Source organism: Parambassis ranga, chromosome 14 (assembly GCF_900634625.1).
Source record: "Parambassis ranga chromosome 14, fParRan2.1, whole genome shotgun sequence".
Lineage (NCBI taxonomy): Eukaryota > Metazoa > Chordata > Actinopteri > Ambassidae > Parambassis > Parambassis ranga.
Window position 1 is genome coordinate 4142369 of NC_041034.1, and position 17270 is coordinate 4159638.

The 17270-nt window shown below is 41.7% G+C and overlaps 1 protein-coding gene across 4 annotated transcripts in view; it reads left to right on the forward strand.

The window, feature by feature from the left end:
- cadm1a (cell adhesion molecule 1a) overlaps window positions 1-17270 on the forward strand; it is a 329313-nt gene that overhangs the window by 232799 nt on the left and 79244 nt on the right. For all 4 annotated transcript variants that reach the window (XM_028421291.1, XM_028421293.1, XM_028421294.1 and 1 more), the window contains one exon: window positions 16460-16606. In XM_028421291.1, coding sequence (XP_028277092.1) covers window positions 16460-16606 — 147 coding nt within the window. The remainder of the gene's footprint in view (window positions 1-16459; window positions 16607-17270) is intronic.

Here is a 17270-nt window from a genome sequence, read left to right on the forward strand (position 1 = left end):
TTCATGCTGTGTGTGCAGCATCTGGCTGCACAAGTCATCATGAACCTCACGTGTGAAGAGCATGACTCGGCCTTCAGTGATCTTGCTGGTAGATAATCATCGTCATCATCGTCATCATCCTTGGGCTTTACACCAATTATACAAACAAACAAATGAAAAAATTTGAACTCAATGCATTAATAAAATAAACGTTCATGTAACTAAAAGAAGCAAAGTCCAAAAATCATAAAAAAACAGGAAAGGTTTATAAAAAAGTCTCAAGAAGAGCTTTAAGAGATTACTTATAAAAAGTTATTTCTGTTATCTCAGACCAGCAACTTTTTGTCTCTCCTCTCCATCATCCTCTCATATTGTCATATGTCCATTTTTATTGCCTGATGTGTTTAAGTGACAATAATGTTGAGTGTAGCAGCATCATCAGAGTGGCTCTACGACTCACAGGAGCAGCAGATGTCACTGATGGTACATTTCCTGCTTTTTCATCTCAGCGTTCCTGCTGTTTAAAACTGATCCTCATTACACCGCAGCTACTCCACAGCCGTGTCACATCCAGCCTCCTCCTTGTAAAGTGTAATCCACACTGGCATGGAGTGCACTTGAAAACAATTTTTGTCCAGAAAATTTCTGGTATTAGTCAGCTCGCTCGCTGAAGACGGGTTTGTGCGCCTGTTGTAAGCTGCGGATCAGAGTTGCAGTCGTGTTTCAGCACCGCTGACATCTCCAATCTGGGCTCCAGTCAGGCCACAGAATGGTGTGTGCTGGGTCTGCTCTTTTGCTGTGTGTCTATACGCAGCATATGCTAGTTGCTAATTAGCTGAAAAAGTGAAGACTAACACAACACACAGTTAAAATTCTTCATCTTTTCTGAATATTTCTGTATAATTTATGTATTCAGTTATAATTTTTACTAATCAGACAGCCTGTTAGTGTTATTCTCGCCTCATGAGCCCTGTTTATTTGACAGGTAGATTACACTGCAGGGCACTTTTTAGAGCTCTTTCTGCAGAAGACACCTTTGTCATCAGTTGTTTGTTGCTTGTCGTGGCCCCTGAAGAGTAAACCTGCTTCACCCCAGCGTGTGTCAGGAGTCGATGGTGAGACATCCCCATTCTGCTTTCTCACGCTGTTCTGCAGCTGCCTGACTCAACATAATATCCACATGACTGGCTGCACATTTAAAATGGTTCGGTCAGGATGCGCAGCAGCTCCACAGCACAAGCTGTTTTCCACCTGAGTTTGGAGGTGACTCATCTGCAGTTTTAAAACATTCTTATACATATTTTTTTTGCACTATGTGCCATAGATATATTATATCTTATAACTACTAAGCAGACTTGAATGACTCATGAAACAGTCAGCCACAAAAGAAGCAGATTCGTCATCTTTATGGTTAATAATTGTACGTGAAAGTAAATAAAAAGGTTATTTTATTCCAGTATTGAGATAATATTATCACTTCTTCATGTTATGCCCACATTCAGGATACTTCTGTGAAACTGCAAGCTCCATTTTTAATTAAGGTTTTAATGAGGTTTGGACTTACTTCAGATTTTATAATCTGCCAGAGAAGCAGGAGGTTGGCTCAACTGGTACAATATGATGCTTTAAAAGGCTGTGAGCTAATGTGGCAGCATTGGATTTTTTTCTGTCCACTGCAATTTTAAAATATAACAGACAGTTATGTTAACTGATCTTGGTGGAATTCACTGTCTGACCAGAGAACTGACACATTTAATCAAACTGCTTCTCTTTGTTTCATTTGGAACAAAAAACACTGCTTCTAACTGTTGAATTGTGCTTCTGACAGTCTTCATTAATCCCGATGAAGGAACTGTTACATTTTTAACAAAGCATAAACCTGACCTGTGTAGTCAATCGGCTACTCCACCAGCATGGAATAGCGCCACCACCAGGAGCCTTACCTGCATTTCTGTTGGTACAAACCAACATGGCAGTGCCAAACAAAATGAAGTTTATTGTCGAGGGAGGTGACAATGGAGAGCCAGATGGAGCCTAGCACAGCTTCCTACCATCCTGAATCCTCCCATGGCAACCACTGTAGCTCATTCACCTGAGTTGTTGGTTGTTGGATGCTTTCTTTACCAGGCTAAAGACCCTTTGAGGTTAGATTGGACTCTAGACTGACTCATTTGCTCATATTACACAAGGTTTGTGGGTCGGTGGTTACCATGGTTAACACAATGCTATCTGATGAAACTGGTATATTTACATATTTTTCCTAATTATTTGCCAAGAACTTCAAAACCTTTTTAAAAATTATAAATATTAAACTGGGTAATTATATTGTATGTTGAAGGAAATAAAGTGCAGAACAGGTATGCTAGCAGTTTCTGATACCTAAAACCTCCACATACATATTTGTGTACACATTTATGATTGATTGGCATGTCCACAGGTGACACAATGAGTATTAATCATTGTCAATTTCATTTTAAGGTTGACATCTTGGAGTTATTGTGGCTTTTAGATAATGATGTGCACATCTCTGGTAACATCGCCAACAGCTTTACAATAATGTTACTATTGTTACTAATGTTAATATTACGATGAAATGAGAATTTTTCTTCTGCGTCTTTTACATTTCATTTTTTTGTTTTTAGAATTCAGCCAAATTGATAAAGTAGAGCTACCCATGAAATATATGCCCACGTCATTGTTGGTCAGAAACTCTGATAATGTGTTATAGCAGAAGAGGTATTGATGCCTAAAGGAGACACTAATGAATCATGAGATGATAGAGGACAGAAGGATGCTGCAGTGCCCTCTGCCTCCCTCCTCTGTTCTGTAATTCTCTCTCCTTCACTGACCCCGGTAAAGGCTCTCAGCTTACTTTTGTTTATCTGGCAGGGGATGTAGAAGCATCTCCTCCTCCTCCTTCCCTCTTTCTCCATTCTCCCGCTCTGTCTTTCTTCCCTGAAAGATATTTCCAAATGAGTGAGCCCAGACCACAGCTGCCTCTCTGACGCATTAATCACTTGGCTGCCGCCCCCCTCCACTCCTACATGCACATACACAGAGGCTCACACATGCTCTCTCTCTCTTTTTCACTCACACAACAACCTGGTTTGACTCACGTAAGTAGAGGCATGTACTGCCACCGTGTAATAGAAACACGTGTCAACGCACACGACTTGAGCGCATAGAGAGGGATAACACACCGGGATGATACACAAAACATCCGCCCACCACTCAAGTGGTCTTGACTTCCTATCCTACACCAACTCCCTCTCTCTCTCTCTCTCTCTCTCCAACCAGCCATGGCTCCCACATGACCCTCCATTTTCCTCATCATTAGCGACACCAAGCAGCAGCAGCAGCAGCCGCATTCCATCCAACCCCCTACCCGCTCCCGTTCCTGCCTCCCCTTGCTGCTCCTCTGTTTACTTCTCCATTTCTTTATTTGATTCCGGTACAATACCTCCCCTCTGTGTCCTCTGAGCAAAGCGGGGCATGGAAGACCGGAGGAAGGCGAGAGACTGTTTTAGATGCTAATTTGTAGGAAATCTCATGTAAAGTGATGCACCTGCTTTATGTAACAGCGCTGCTGGAGATGAGTGGAGCGTGTTACACATCCTGACAGTCGAACCTAACTTAATGAGGCCAAGTCATCAGTGTGTTCCTGTAGGTAATAGCAACGTGATTATTTTTAGATTAAAACTATCTGTAATTACACTAAACTTTAATGTTTAGAAACACACACACACAGCTGCACACATCCACGGTCATGTTCACAAAGATCATATCACTGTGTGTCTTATACTGCTCCACAGCATGGCTGTGGCTTTTTAGCCTTGTTTAGCTTATTGTTTTGGTTTTTCAGCCTTGTCTGCCTGCTTCTGTTCATGTCAGTGACTAGCTAGCAGGCATTGTCTGGGGAGCAGACAGTGGAGAGCAGGGGGACTCAATGGTAACAGTGTTTTTAGCTTAGCATGGCCCTTTAACTGCTCATCCACCTCTTCACACATTGTATACCATCTCCTGCCATGGCAACCCCCATCAGGCTGGTTTGATCTTTATGATTTTAACTCCTTGTTTTGGTTTTTCAGCAAGCAATCCTTGCTTTTATCAGCCTTGTTCCAGTCAGCAACAATATGAGCTAGTGGGGCTGGTGGAAACATCTTCAAGAATTGTGAAGGGAAGCTCACCTTCTGTCAAGCTGGAAAGATCCAAACCTTTTCTCCACTGTATAAAGGAGCTTTCTGAGTCTGTGCCTTCTATCTTTCACACATGTACATGATGCACTGCTGATGTTAAGTAACCTTTGGTGAGAAACACAGCCTGCATTCGTCTGATGGTATAGTTGAAGCAGCAGCAGCTTAGATTTTATGATCTCAGGTTCAGGTGGAAGGTTTTCATCCTTCCATCCATTCTTCCATTTTCTTCTGCTATACAGGGTTGGGTCATGTGGGCGAGTGTAGCCACCCTGCAGAGAAAACTCATTTAGGTCACATGCATGAGTGTCTCAACATATCAACGATATCGTTCTTTGAATCACTGCCCACAGCCGGCTGCCATAAGTTAGGGTAAAAAAAGTAGATCAACTGCTAAACTGAGACCTTTGTCTTGTTGCCCAGCTGTTTTTTTTTTACACATTTGCTTCTGTATGAACTCAAACCCCATTTGGTTACATGCTTGCTGTAACACTCAAAGATCAGTTTTGTCACAGCTGTTCATCTATTCATCAATAATGACTCTTTTTTATTATTATTATTTTTGACTGAAGGCTTTCCTGTCCTATCTGTCTAATGGGGTTATATTTGTTGTAAATGTTTGTACAGTAAAGCTACACATTTTGTTGGACACAAAAGAAAACACACACACACTGTACAATTAGTGTGTGGACATATAATAACAGAATACAAACAAAGAGGAAGTAAACAGACTTTTTTTGTTTACCTGCATTGTTAATATTTGCATCCATTAAGCAGTCAGCAGTGAGACGTTATGTGTGGTGCACAGCTGCAGCAGAGGTAGCACAAAAGTCAACACCCCACAAAGCTCTTCACACCGAGTATGTGATGTGTGTCATAAATCCACTGGTCCATTATACAGCATCAGTGAGAGAGGTGCAGCGTGTGTGTGTGTGTTGGTGGTGGGGTTGCCTGTGTGATTACATTATGATTGAGATAAGATGGCATGTAGGCTTATCAACATTTAAATAAGGTTAAGAGTTTGACTACTTAAGGCCAAGAAGCAGAATCTGATGAGACTTAACATAGACATGAATATAAAGATGGACGACATTACAGATGACAGCTCCTCTTATAATGAGGCCAAATAATCTACATTGCCCCCTGGTGGCTGGCTGCGGTATAAGTGATAAACCCCGCCCTCCTGCATGTTAGTGGATGGGACACAGACCCAGCTAAAAACAAGAACTCTTCTAATTGGCCTGATCTGAGTTCAGCTGCTAATTTTTTCAGTCTGTTAATAGTTAATATTTAGTTCGTTTACATTTCCTGCAGACCAGAGTTTCAACACCCGACATGTAGGCCTATGAATGGACTGACCAGTGCAGTGAGAGCACTACAGTCTCGCTCTTTATCTCTATTGTGTTCAGCAGCTAGTAGTAGCCATTGGACTGTGATAGTAAGTAGCTAGCAAGTTACTGTATTGCTGTGTTCTTTATCCTTATCCTAGATCTGGATTATTGACACCACATATCTTTAACATCACATTGTGACGCCCCTCATTTCCCTGTTAGTGGCCCATCCAGCTCTGTAGGCTCTGTGTGTTTCTTTGACACTTTAAAGGGAAGCAGTGTATTAGCACATCAGTCAGATGCATTATCTTACATTTCAAAAGGCTCTCTACTAACTTAGTCTATTATAGATTACATGGTTAATAATGCAGTGTCAGAGTTTCAGAGCGGATGATTTAAAGACTGAAAGAATCATCTTCATTACGATTTAACAGCAACAAACATTGGTAGATCTTAAAATAAGAAATCTAGTCACACAGCTAGAGGCCTTTGACATGTATTATTAAAGTGTTTCAGTTTCTTAACATCAGACAATATTTAAATGTTATATAAGTATATGAGAAAAAAACAAGTTTAACCTACAGGTAACCAAATATTCAGGAAACAATGCAACTCTGCTTAACAAGACCTTTAAATCATGTGACGTGTAAATATTTAGTCGCTTCTCTAATGGACCCTTTGCAGTGAGGATTCATTTACTCCACTCAGGATTGTGAATTTGAGAAACTGCAGCTGTTTATTTTCACTTAATGACTAAATGCTAAACAGTCTTGCCGGTGATGCATTGTAATGTGCCACCCACCAGGGCTCCATAAAACCATTCACTGCTCATATCAAGTCATAAAACACATGAAAAGGTACACAAAACATCGATAACAGAGGAATAGGAATTAGTGAGTACCACAGTAAGTATTCAATAAAAATGATCAAATCATTAAAAGCAGTAAAAAAAACAGGTGTGAATTGGAAAACAGATCAAATGCAGTGCTTACAGAGTGCTGCAGAACCCATCTTTATATGTTATAAGCTTTTTTTCTGATAATGATCATTACAGACAGGCCATGTGGCCACTGCATAATGTTAACAAGATGCAACAACACACTGGTCTGGGTGTGAGTCAGAACACTAAAGCGAACTATGGGATCATCTGCCATAAATTCTGTATGTCATATCTTTGAACCCTCTGCACAGCCGTGGTCTACACACAGATTTACTGAACTGCCTCCTTCAAATCCTCGCCAAGAGGGATTCCACTGTTTGAAGTGTTCAGGCCATACAAGGATCTTGACCTTTTCCCGGCTGTCTCTTGCTGTCAGTCGGCTGTACTAACACTAGCATTCACACAGCAAGCCGCCCAGCTGAAGGGTTGTTCTGTTCTCACAGATTAGATTATGGTTGGAATGGCAGGCTCCAAGCTCAACTCAAACACATTTTGAAAAGCAGAGTCATAGGTTTTCCACTGTTTCCTGCTTTTCGTTCCTCAAGTAGTGCTTCAGTTGTCACCAGGATAATTGCTGAGATCTGGGCAGGGATGTCTCTCGAAAGACGAGCAGTCAAAAATCAGACATGTTTTAAACAAACCTCTAAATATCTCATTGCCACACACACACAGGCATTTAGACCACAGACCGGATATAACCTAGAACCCTTCCTTTCCGCCATGTTGGCAGCACCATGGTCAGTCCATCCTCACCAGGAAAACATAACATGAGGGTCAGTTAGTCCTTATAAGGCGAAAGCAGACTTGAACCTCAGACTCCTGACTAAAATACCACTAATTTTGTGACTTATTGGTCCCATGTTCAGATGATTATCAACCAATTGTGGCATTCGCGTTTCATGTGTTGGCCATAGTCCACCTAATTGCCCCATAAATCCAAATACAGGTATTAGAGGCTGAGCACGAGCAGAGCTGAAGCAGGCTGGCAGTCACTAAAGCAGGGATCATCACTCAAAGCAGTCACACCCATAATTATGCTAAAAACAACATGTTTATTATGTAAACATGTTTATTTCTGCTCTGATATGGTGATTCATTTTGGAGCCTGCCCCTAGAGGCCACAGAGGTTACTGCTGTTTTTGACACTCTAACTGTCACTCACAAAGACACGACACCTAAGCAAAAACCATGACGGCAGACCATGTGATAATAATAAATATGTGATAATAATTAAAGACGTGATTTAAAGCACAGCTTCAGTGTTTAATCAAATGATCTTAGCCCATCTGTATGTGTGTTAAACGCAAGAGCCTGTGGTGTCAAAGGACCAGCATTTTGCACGCCTACATCCTCCCCAAACACCCCCCACAACTTCTGTGAAGTGATCGGAATTCAGCAGCAATTAGTTCAGAAACACAACAACTGATTCAGAAGCACAAGGGATCACTTTAGACACATTCAAACATTTTTTTATGTACAAAGTCAAATTATACTGAAGGCTACGTTATCTTCCTAAACCACGTTTATCTAAAAAAGAACGACTTTCATCCTCACCTCCGCGAAGGCCAAAAGTCGCTTTGAAGTTCCTCTGTAATGCTTCCTTATACACGCATGATTACTGCGTGAGACCTATACCCATTATTATGGTAAAGAAGGACCTGAGAGGTAATAATGCTGCACTCATACACTTCAGAAATCAACTCCTTGCAGTCAACACAGTCACACACATCTGTGAAAACATGCAATCAGATGGGACTGACTGCAATCAGACAAACACAGTCACTCTCTCTCTCTCTGTGTGTCTCTAACACATGCATATGCTCTGGCCTGGTGCACAAAGATTTGTCATTTTATCAGCAGGAGCCATGCCAAGAGGGAAAAAAAGGAGAAAATGATTGTATGCTGTTCAGTAAAGCATGAGCTTAGATACACATGTCCCTGAAATGTCAAAAGGAAATTAATATCTCTGAATTGGTTGTGGTGATCGCAAGCTGTGTCGAGAACGGCAAATGTTAAATACATAAATTAAGACAATGTACCGTGCTGTTTAAGATTACTGTATGTTGCATCATGTTCCTGGGTGAGACAGAGCATGAATAAATGCATGTTTAACAGTGGATCTAATAAAAAATGCAATACTAGTGGTATTACCACTAATAACACCGCAGGGAGAGAGAGAGAGAGGGAGGGAGAGGGGGGAGGAGGGGGTACATTGACAGACTGATTTCCTGGATTAATATTTCATATTTTTTCAGCAACCTTTTTATCTACCAATCTTGTATACAAGTGTTGCATTATGTACAGAACAAGATCAACAATCTGAGATAACGTGTCAGCGCTGTTGTCTGATGTCTATATCATAGTTTCCTGATGGGAAATCTCTGTCACTGTCATGGCGACCATCTGTGTGACCACAGAACTTGATATGCATACGTTTCTTACTGAATGGTATAGAAATATGCAGCCTGGTCAGATGGAACATGGCGTTTTTGTCTTCTTCGGGGCAGTCTTAGTGAATGTGGGGCCTCGGGCTAGCTCTGTACAGTACAGCATGGAGCGTCATTTGTCTGACAACTTTAATCTACGATTGGCGGCTTCCATCTTTTTGACACACATGGCCAAAGGCTGAAATCTATCCCCTCACCGGCGCCATGGGCCAAATATGTTACTGTCCATTAACAAAGCATGAAATATGACACTGACTAAAAGAAGCACTTTGTTGCTTTAACCTGATCTATATGTATGTGTGTAGGCCTGAAGCTCTGTTACATCTTTGATTCAGACATTTGCTGCATATTTATTTCAGCTCACCAGCTTTCATATAATTAAAAACAGTGATACATTGATCACATTTTTACAATTAGTTCAAATATTAAATTGCAGTCATACTATAGTAGCTTACTCCCTGTAAATGCTCTGCGCTGATATCATTGCAGTGCGGATAAAAAGACTGTAAGACTGTGCACAAATGAGAAAAACAAAAAAGTTTGCACATGCATGCTCCCTCCCTTCTTCCTCCTGTGATCATATCTTGATTTTATGTTATGTTTATGTAGTGCTGGTGTAATTAAAAAGAAAAGGAGAGAGTGCAAAAATATATTCACTTTTCTGGGTAATAGATTGACTGACTAGATGAAGCTCTGTATACAGGGGTCATGCTGTTCACACAGTTCTATCACTGAGAACAATATGGCCAGCTAGTGTCAGCTACCTTCATATTAATTACTGTTAATTGGGCTGCAACATGTCCTCATGAGAAATGTCACATTTGATCAATAACCCATCCCTAAAACACCACACACGGTTAAGTTTATGCTAACAGAACATATGGATGTATTGTCCAGACGAACATGGACAGGTAGGGTCTCTAAAGTCTGTATTAGAAGGTAGGGCTACAGGGAATGATGGGGTCTGTGTTCCCCTGGCACCGCTGCTCTAAACGGCATCAGCTGTTTAATGTTTCTGTGCTATCAAAGTTTTCACCTGTGGTTGGGGATAGGCATTAAAACTACTGGGTTAGGGGTTAAAACATAGCAAAGGGTTTGTCTTCATAGTATTAAACCCTGTTCCCTTCTGCAATCGCCATTTTTAGATACCATAGCAACAGATCCTGCCCCCTATATAGAGATGTGGCCAGAGAAATATCGACCTCATGTTACGTTTTCCTACATTTCTGCTGGACTCATTTTTTGATATATGAAAGAAGCACTTCAATCCGATGCAGCCTGTAAATCTGCTCAGCCGATTATTTTTTTTTGTTCTGTCAACATAAATCGTCCCTGTTTTTCGTGGAAAGCAAAAACCTGCATGTAGTTAGTCGTGCCAAACATTACCGAGTGTTTAATAATGTCCTGTTTCCCTTCATTTTTGTGTAAATGATCTTGTTGTGCAAATGCAGACATGAGCGGGGATGTGTTTCGGTGGACCTTCAAAGCTTCACTTCAAAACATTGTTAAGCAGCCAATTCAAACCTGAAATGAGTCCAGCTCCAACGGAGGCTGCGTTCATTATAATCAACGTCTAAGTGGATTTACATGGCCGTTGTTCTGAAGAGTTATACGGTGACTATTTGGAAAACAGTCAACATAACTTAGGCATGTGGTACTTTATCATTGGCGGTGAACAATAACTCCTTATTATATGCCATCCTGTAATCGAATCATATGTCCCAGCAGTTGCTGTGGTTGATTCTGACTGTGCATGAGAATATCAGGTCAATAAAGCAGTGATTTATGCCTTTTCCCTGCGCATACAGTGAAGGGGCTTCCTGGTCCCAATTCATGCAGATTATTCTTCTATTCCCACTTTCCAGGCTGTGTATCTCATACCGCACGGGAAATTGGAAAGATGTGCACCCTCAAAGCTCTGCTGTGAATACTAACACGGCAGAGAGCCAGACATGTTGCCTCCTCCTAACTTTCAGTGATGACTGCTCGGTTTTGACATGTTTGATACTTCGATCAGGTTCTGCTGTCCGTCTCTTCATCTGTCCACCAGACAAATGGATGGTGATTGTAGTGCCTTTTGTGTTTTCGTGTGAGGGACAAAAAAAAAAAGTAAATGAAGTGATAGGTTTAAACATTTGAAGGAAATGCACTAAGTGCAGCTCAGACTAGCAATTACATATCACTCCCACCATCTCTGATGTTCCATTATCGTAATGTGTATTTCATTTTTTGAAAGTTTATCTTCTTCTATGGCGCAGGACTGTCAGTGGGAACTAAATGTACCTCACTAAAAGCTTCAATGAGAGACTTTTGTTTGAAGAAAGCGTATCATTAGTCCCGTACTTCTGCCCCTCACTCGATGCTCTGCTCACCACACTTCTTGATGAGTTGTCGTTCATACAAAGGCTGCACAGGTACTGAAGTAGGAGTATACACGGCCAATCTCCATATTTATTCTGTGATGGAAATATTTTGATTCATGTGTCACATGTGTGACGTGCAACAGCTGCTTTTGCCACACATGAATGACTGGTGATGCATAAAATATTCCATTCGGTTACTTTTAAGATGAAAAGGATGTTTGGCGAGTTTTATCCTTCAACCACATCCTCAGGAAAACATGGTCTATAAAGAGACCGCATGCACTGCACAGTGGCTTTAGGATAAGACATCAAACTGCAAACTTGCTTCTCTTTCATTTGTTTGACGACTGTGGTGACGATTCGTGCCCCAACTGAGTGATTTTGAATGCACTTATTCACAAAAATGGGGCAGCATTACAATGTTGTTGCCTCATTGCAGCTAACTGTGAAACTGCCTGCAGCAGGTTTGTATAGTTTCACCTCCTCTCAGAATTCAGAGCAATGCATGGTGGTAGAGACCTGCACAGGACTGAATTGTCAATCCCCGCTCCCGACCTGATCCAGAAGCCTCTCTGACCGCTCCCGACCCGATCCAGAAGCCTATCCCAACCTGACCGCCCGCGGAGTTCCGTCAGGTCCCGTCGGGTCCTGAGACAATAAAAGTTAGAAAAAAGTTAAAGTTAAAATTGCCGGTGCTATTTATGTGTGTTTTTAAGAGAACATGAAGAGAAATATTCTCTAATAAATATATAATTTATAAATATTATTTTGCCTGTGTAAAACACTGCAGAATATTGATCTGTTCCCAAATATAAGAGTTGTATTTTTGTGTGTGTTGTAATCATATCATTGATTATCGGTTGAACAAAAGGCCTTATTAGATTTATAAGATCTATAGCCAACATTTATAAGAGCTACTGTGTCCTTACCGTCCTCTATGTCCACTCTGTCACTTTGGCTACAACAGCCTACTTCTAGTGAGACAGGACCATAGACCCGAGGGGACCCGTTACCTTTATGCATGCCCGCCTGCTCCCGCCCGGGGCAATGTTACTCCCGCCCGATCCTTCGAGATTTGCATCGGGGTCCTGCGGGTCTTCCAGCCCGTTCCAGGTCTCTACATGGTGGTATTGGTTGTGTTCTAACTACTGCGTCCTCATGCGAAAATGTCACATTTGATCAAAAATACATCCTCCAGATGCATTGAGGACCATGTCGTGCGATCATGGGACTGATACAGTCTCAAATGTCCATGTCCCTTGTGAGGCTGCCAATTTTGGCTACCATGGCAATGGGTACCACCCCATGGAAACATGTGGAGACACACACACATGTTCTGTTTTCAAGGACTGAAATATCGACCTCAATGTATGCTGTTTTCTTGGTGTGGGTGGGCTCAAATCACACAAGATTAGCTTTAAGAAGTCTAATTTCCACAACCAGAAAGAAGGATTTTAGTGCCACCGTTGGTTTCTAATGGAGTAAAGGATTCAAATATTCAAGAGATGATCAGTTCTACAATGAAAAGTTAATACTATGTGAGTATTAATAATGTGCTTGTTGTGTTCTCTGCCTTTGGTTTATCCTTTGAAATGTTAAAGCAGCTTCATGCTGCCGTTTTAAACCTCTCCTCTCCCCGCCGTGATGTCAGAAGTGCTCTTCTGGAGCTTCCTTTGACACTGTCCTGGGCGGCCAGGACACATGGTTGTTGTTGGCCATTAATTAGTGTAAAGCTCCTCCACCTCCCTGCACCATCTTCCAGCATGTCAGACTTGTTTATTTTGCACAACAGGAACAATTAAGCCGCTGACAAGGCAGCCGCCGTTTGATGTCCTTCCCACTACCTCCACTGGCTTAAAAAACACGACTTAGCAGACACCTTGCAGCCCCCCCGCTGCTGTCTTGTAACCTTCACTTAGATGCCTTGAAATGCATTTTGTAGTATGTAAGCGTATTATCATAACCAGATGCCCACCCTGCCGCCCACCTCTGCACATCTTTGAAAAATGAGGTTCAGTCTTGAATATTAAAGACAGTGAGGTTCATTTATTTAGGGCTGCGTTCGGGCCACCGAGGGATGCTGATTTGAATCTCGTTTGTTAAGCTGTCTATCCTTATCTGTCAGCATCACAGGATGCAATTTCTCTCTTCCCACCTCATCCTCCTTGTCTTCTAAATGGCAGGGATATTTAGAGGTGCTTGACAACTGAGGCATGCAAATTAGCAGTTGATGTTTCCTGCGTTCTTTTAGTTTCTTTTTTGCTTCTCACCCCCCGTCTCCACCCCTGAGTCGGCCCTTTTAGCCCGTCTGAGAAGAAGTATTTGTGATTCTATTTTCATCGCCATGTAGGAGGGAAAATATAAGAGGGGATTACAAAGACTTCAACCCATAAGTTTTCTCTAAACTTCAATTGAAAGCATGGCACAACAGCAGGCTCTTTGTATGGTGTATTCTAGAGGAGCAACAATAGCACACATCTCCATTTATTTATGCGTGCTACATTTATTCAGCTCTATTTTTTTGATGCAAACAAAGCACCATATTTTTAGTGCATTATAAATACAGCTCATTTAAAATTAAGTATAAATCAGTAATTATAAATGTCATTTACAAGAACATCTGGCACTAAATTCCGGTCTATCCTAAGGTACCTCTTTATAATAGCTGTCATATTTACTAGGTGCAATGCAGCTGCAATGGGATCCGTGTGTAAATTAAATTAAATCTAATGAAAAGCACTACAGTGCAACAGAAAGGCCCCGTTCACACTGGAGAAAGTCATTCCAGCTAGAGTGGGATTGAGCCCAGACAGCCTTTAAGCTGGATGCGTTCAGACCTATTTTCAAATCTGGCTAGCACACAGTTGTGTCCGCACTCAATCCTCCAAACCACTAGGTGGCGCCTCGTAATATACAGAGTCTGTTCACGCCGCGGTATGACCGCGTGTGCGCATGCGTCATGCGTTTTTTTTTTGTCCCGTGTCGCACCCCGTGAACCGGAAGTAGCATGTCGCTAGCCGGATTCGCTTGCCACATTTGCGTTCACACCTGAGCCACATTTGAGCCAATCCATCTAGATCCACCTCTCGTGGGTGGATCTAGCCGATTCACACTCAGAAAAAAACACATCTGGATTGATCTGGATGCGGCCGAAATCTGCTTAAGCCACATTTTTTTCCCCAGTGTGAATGGGGTAAAAGTGAACTGGCTGGCAGTTGTGTCTGTTTAACATCACAGAGCAGGATCTGTGATGATCGTGTCAGCCTGAAAATAGTCACATCTGACACATCAGGCCTCACAGGTCGTTGCATTATGTAGCATCGTGTGTCATTTTGGAGGATGATCCAGCATCTATGACACAACACCAAGCATGCTGTCTGACCCCCCGGTCAGTTTACTGCAGAAGAGTGAGCTTGGCTGGTGGATGGGTGTGTAATGATGTATGACAGAGTAGTGTCCAAGAAAGCAGGAGATGATTTAGTGCTGTTTATCAGTAACTGACATGGATGGCCAATTGCTTTTTTTTACCAAGGAAAATAGTTTTTATCCCCCCCATGCTAAGCTGTAAATATTTTATGTTTTTAACATACTCCCTTTCAGAATTTCATTTAAACTTTCAGTTGGTGTTTGATAATATTAAGGCAGCAAAACTACTTGCAAAAGTTGAGAAAAACATCAAAAAAACAAACTTCTGCTCCTGTTACTGGGTCATTTTGTTGGCTAGCAGGGTGTATATATACACAGTAGATAAATTATATGAATAGTTTAAGGACAGTGGCATGACATTTTTGAGTTGTTTGTCCAACTGTCCCAACCTTGTGAACCACAGAATGTGTACAACTATGAAGCGTTCATGACGTCACCCGTAGGTATCTCAAGAGCATGTGGGTGCCTTTGACTGTCGCCATGTTAGCAGCATCATAATCCACCAAATCTCATAACCACTGATTGTCTAAAAATCAGTCAATCCAAGAGACCTTTTCACAGGTCCGATAGTAGACTTGTTTATGTGCGCTGTAAAGGAAATGTTAGCATGGGAGTGTGTGAGGATTGACTTTTTGGCACTATTTCTTGAATGTCTTGAGAGATGTTCAGATTTTGGCAGACATGTTTACTCAGAGTTCTGGGTTTGAATTTGGGGGTCAAAGGTAACAGAGACCTCAACATGCACAGGTTTGAAGGATGAAATCATGATATCGGAAAAGGATCAAAGATCAGCTTCACTTTTGTGGGATCGTGTTCTGCTATTAAAATTCATTAAGCAGTAACTGATGGAATGGTAGCTGAGTGGTAGTACTCCCTCCGTCTCTCCAGCCTGAAGCTTGTGTGTGTGTGTACACTTGTGCATCTCACAACATAGAAATATTGCACAGGGGACCAACATAACTAGCAGCCACCACTGGCGACCTGCCAAGCATGGCTTCTGTAGCGATCATTTAAAAATATACCGGAGCCACTCAAGGCTTACCATCAGCTGCAACAATGGACGTTGCCCCCCCAAAGCAAAGTCTGAGACGTTATTACTGTCGTTTTTCAAATCAAACTAGCAAACAGAGCTAGAAAGAATCCATTTTTCATTCTTCAGGCAGAGATATTGTTCGTGAAACAAGGAAGTGCAGCAATCTAAGTGGAGGCTGATGACCGATGACGGCCGTGACCAATTTTTCTTCAGCCCACAGGCTCGCTGAGCAGCAGTTTCCCCCCGTCGCTCAGATCTGTTTATTCCCACGGACACACATTAAACGGGTTCGGTCCACCACCTGCTGTATGTTGCCACTCATTAAATATTACATTAAACCCAGACACTGCTTCATCTGTGAGCTCATAACCAAGTCACCTAGACAGAAGACGACAGGGAGAAGATTTGGAAAAATGCTTTATGTAGAAGCACATGTGTCTAGATTTTACCGCTCTGGGTGACACCTGACCCCACACTCACCTGTAGGTCTCACCCTGCTTTGTGTGTGTGTGTTGCTGTTTTCACGCATCCTGCACAGTTTCCATTAATACAACTTGAGTCATTCGCTGTGTGTTATGTGTCGTGTATTTTTTTTTTTTACCCTGAAAATGGATGTTAATTGTCTTGAGGAAAAAAAAAAGCTTTTAACTCTGCTTGATTCCTTTTTTCTCTTTAATGCATTTGCCAAAAAACGCCACCAGTGATAATAAATTGTCTGTGTGTCTTTTTCTTCTTTGTGTCGTTCAGTGGTGAGTCAGAACCTGGTGACAGACAATGTGTCTGTGGTGGAGGGAGAGATGGCCATTATCAGCTGTCGGGTGAAGAACAATGATGACTCCGTTATCCAGCTGCTCAACCCCAACAGACAGACAATTTACTTCAGAGACATGAGGCGTGAGTATTACGTACATTACGGTAGTTATGTCACTGCCGTGTGTACAGTGTGTTACTTTTTAGACTTAGGTTTATACCACTGACAGAGTGGTTTACATATCTGTCATATAACTGTTAGCAGCCATGTTTCATGTGATATTTAGCGGAAACAGCTGCCACATAGTTTAGTCTTGCTCTTCTACGTGAGCTAAATATCTGCTATATCAGCACTTATTCAGCAAAAAGGCTTCCATCACATCATTTTAGCCACAACAAATGAGCATTAATTTTGCAAAATGTTTGTTTGTTTGTTTAGGGATGTCCTGATCAGGTTCTTTTGCCCTTGTGGCCGAATCCAAATTATTCGCACCAAAGGCAACTGTCATACCCCTACACTACAAGACACAGAGCCACCCTGCACAGAAGGCGTTAAATTTGACAGCCCTAATTAATATATATCCGAGTCCTGATCGGGAAGTAACGTCCGATTCCGATCATGTGATCGGATCGGGACATCCCTAATTTTTATGGTATATTTTGATGTGATTCTATTAAAAAATATCTTATATGATCATTTTTATTGAATCAAATTGTGAAAAAAAAAGAAAAAACTTTTTGAATAACCAGAAAAAAGACTTCAGCTTGCCTGAAAGCATAAAGATTGGACTGAAAAAGGTCATGTGGT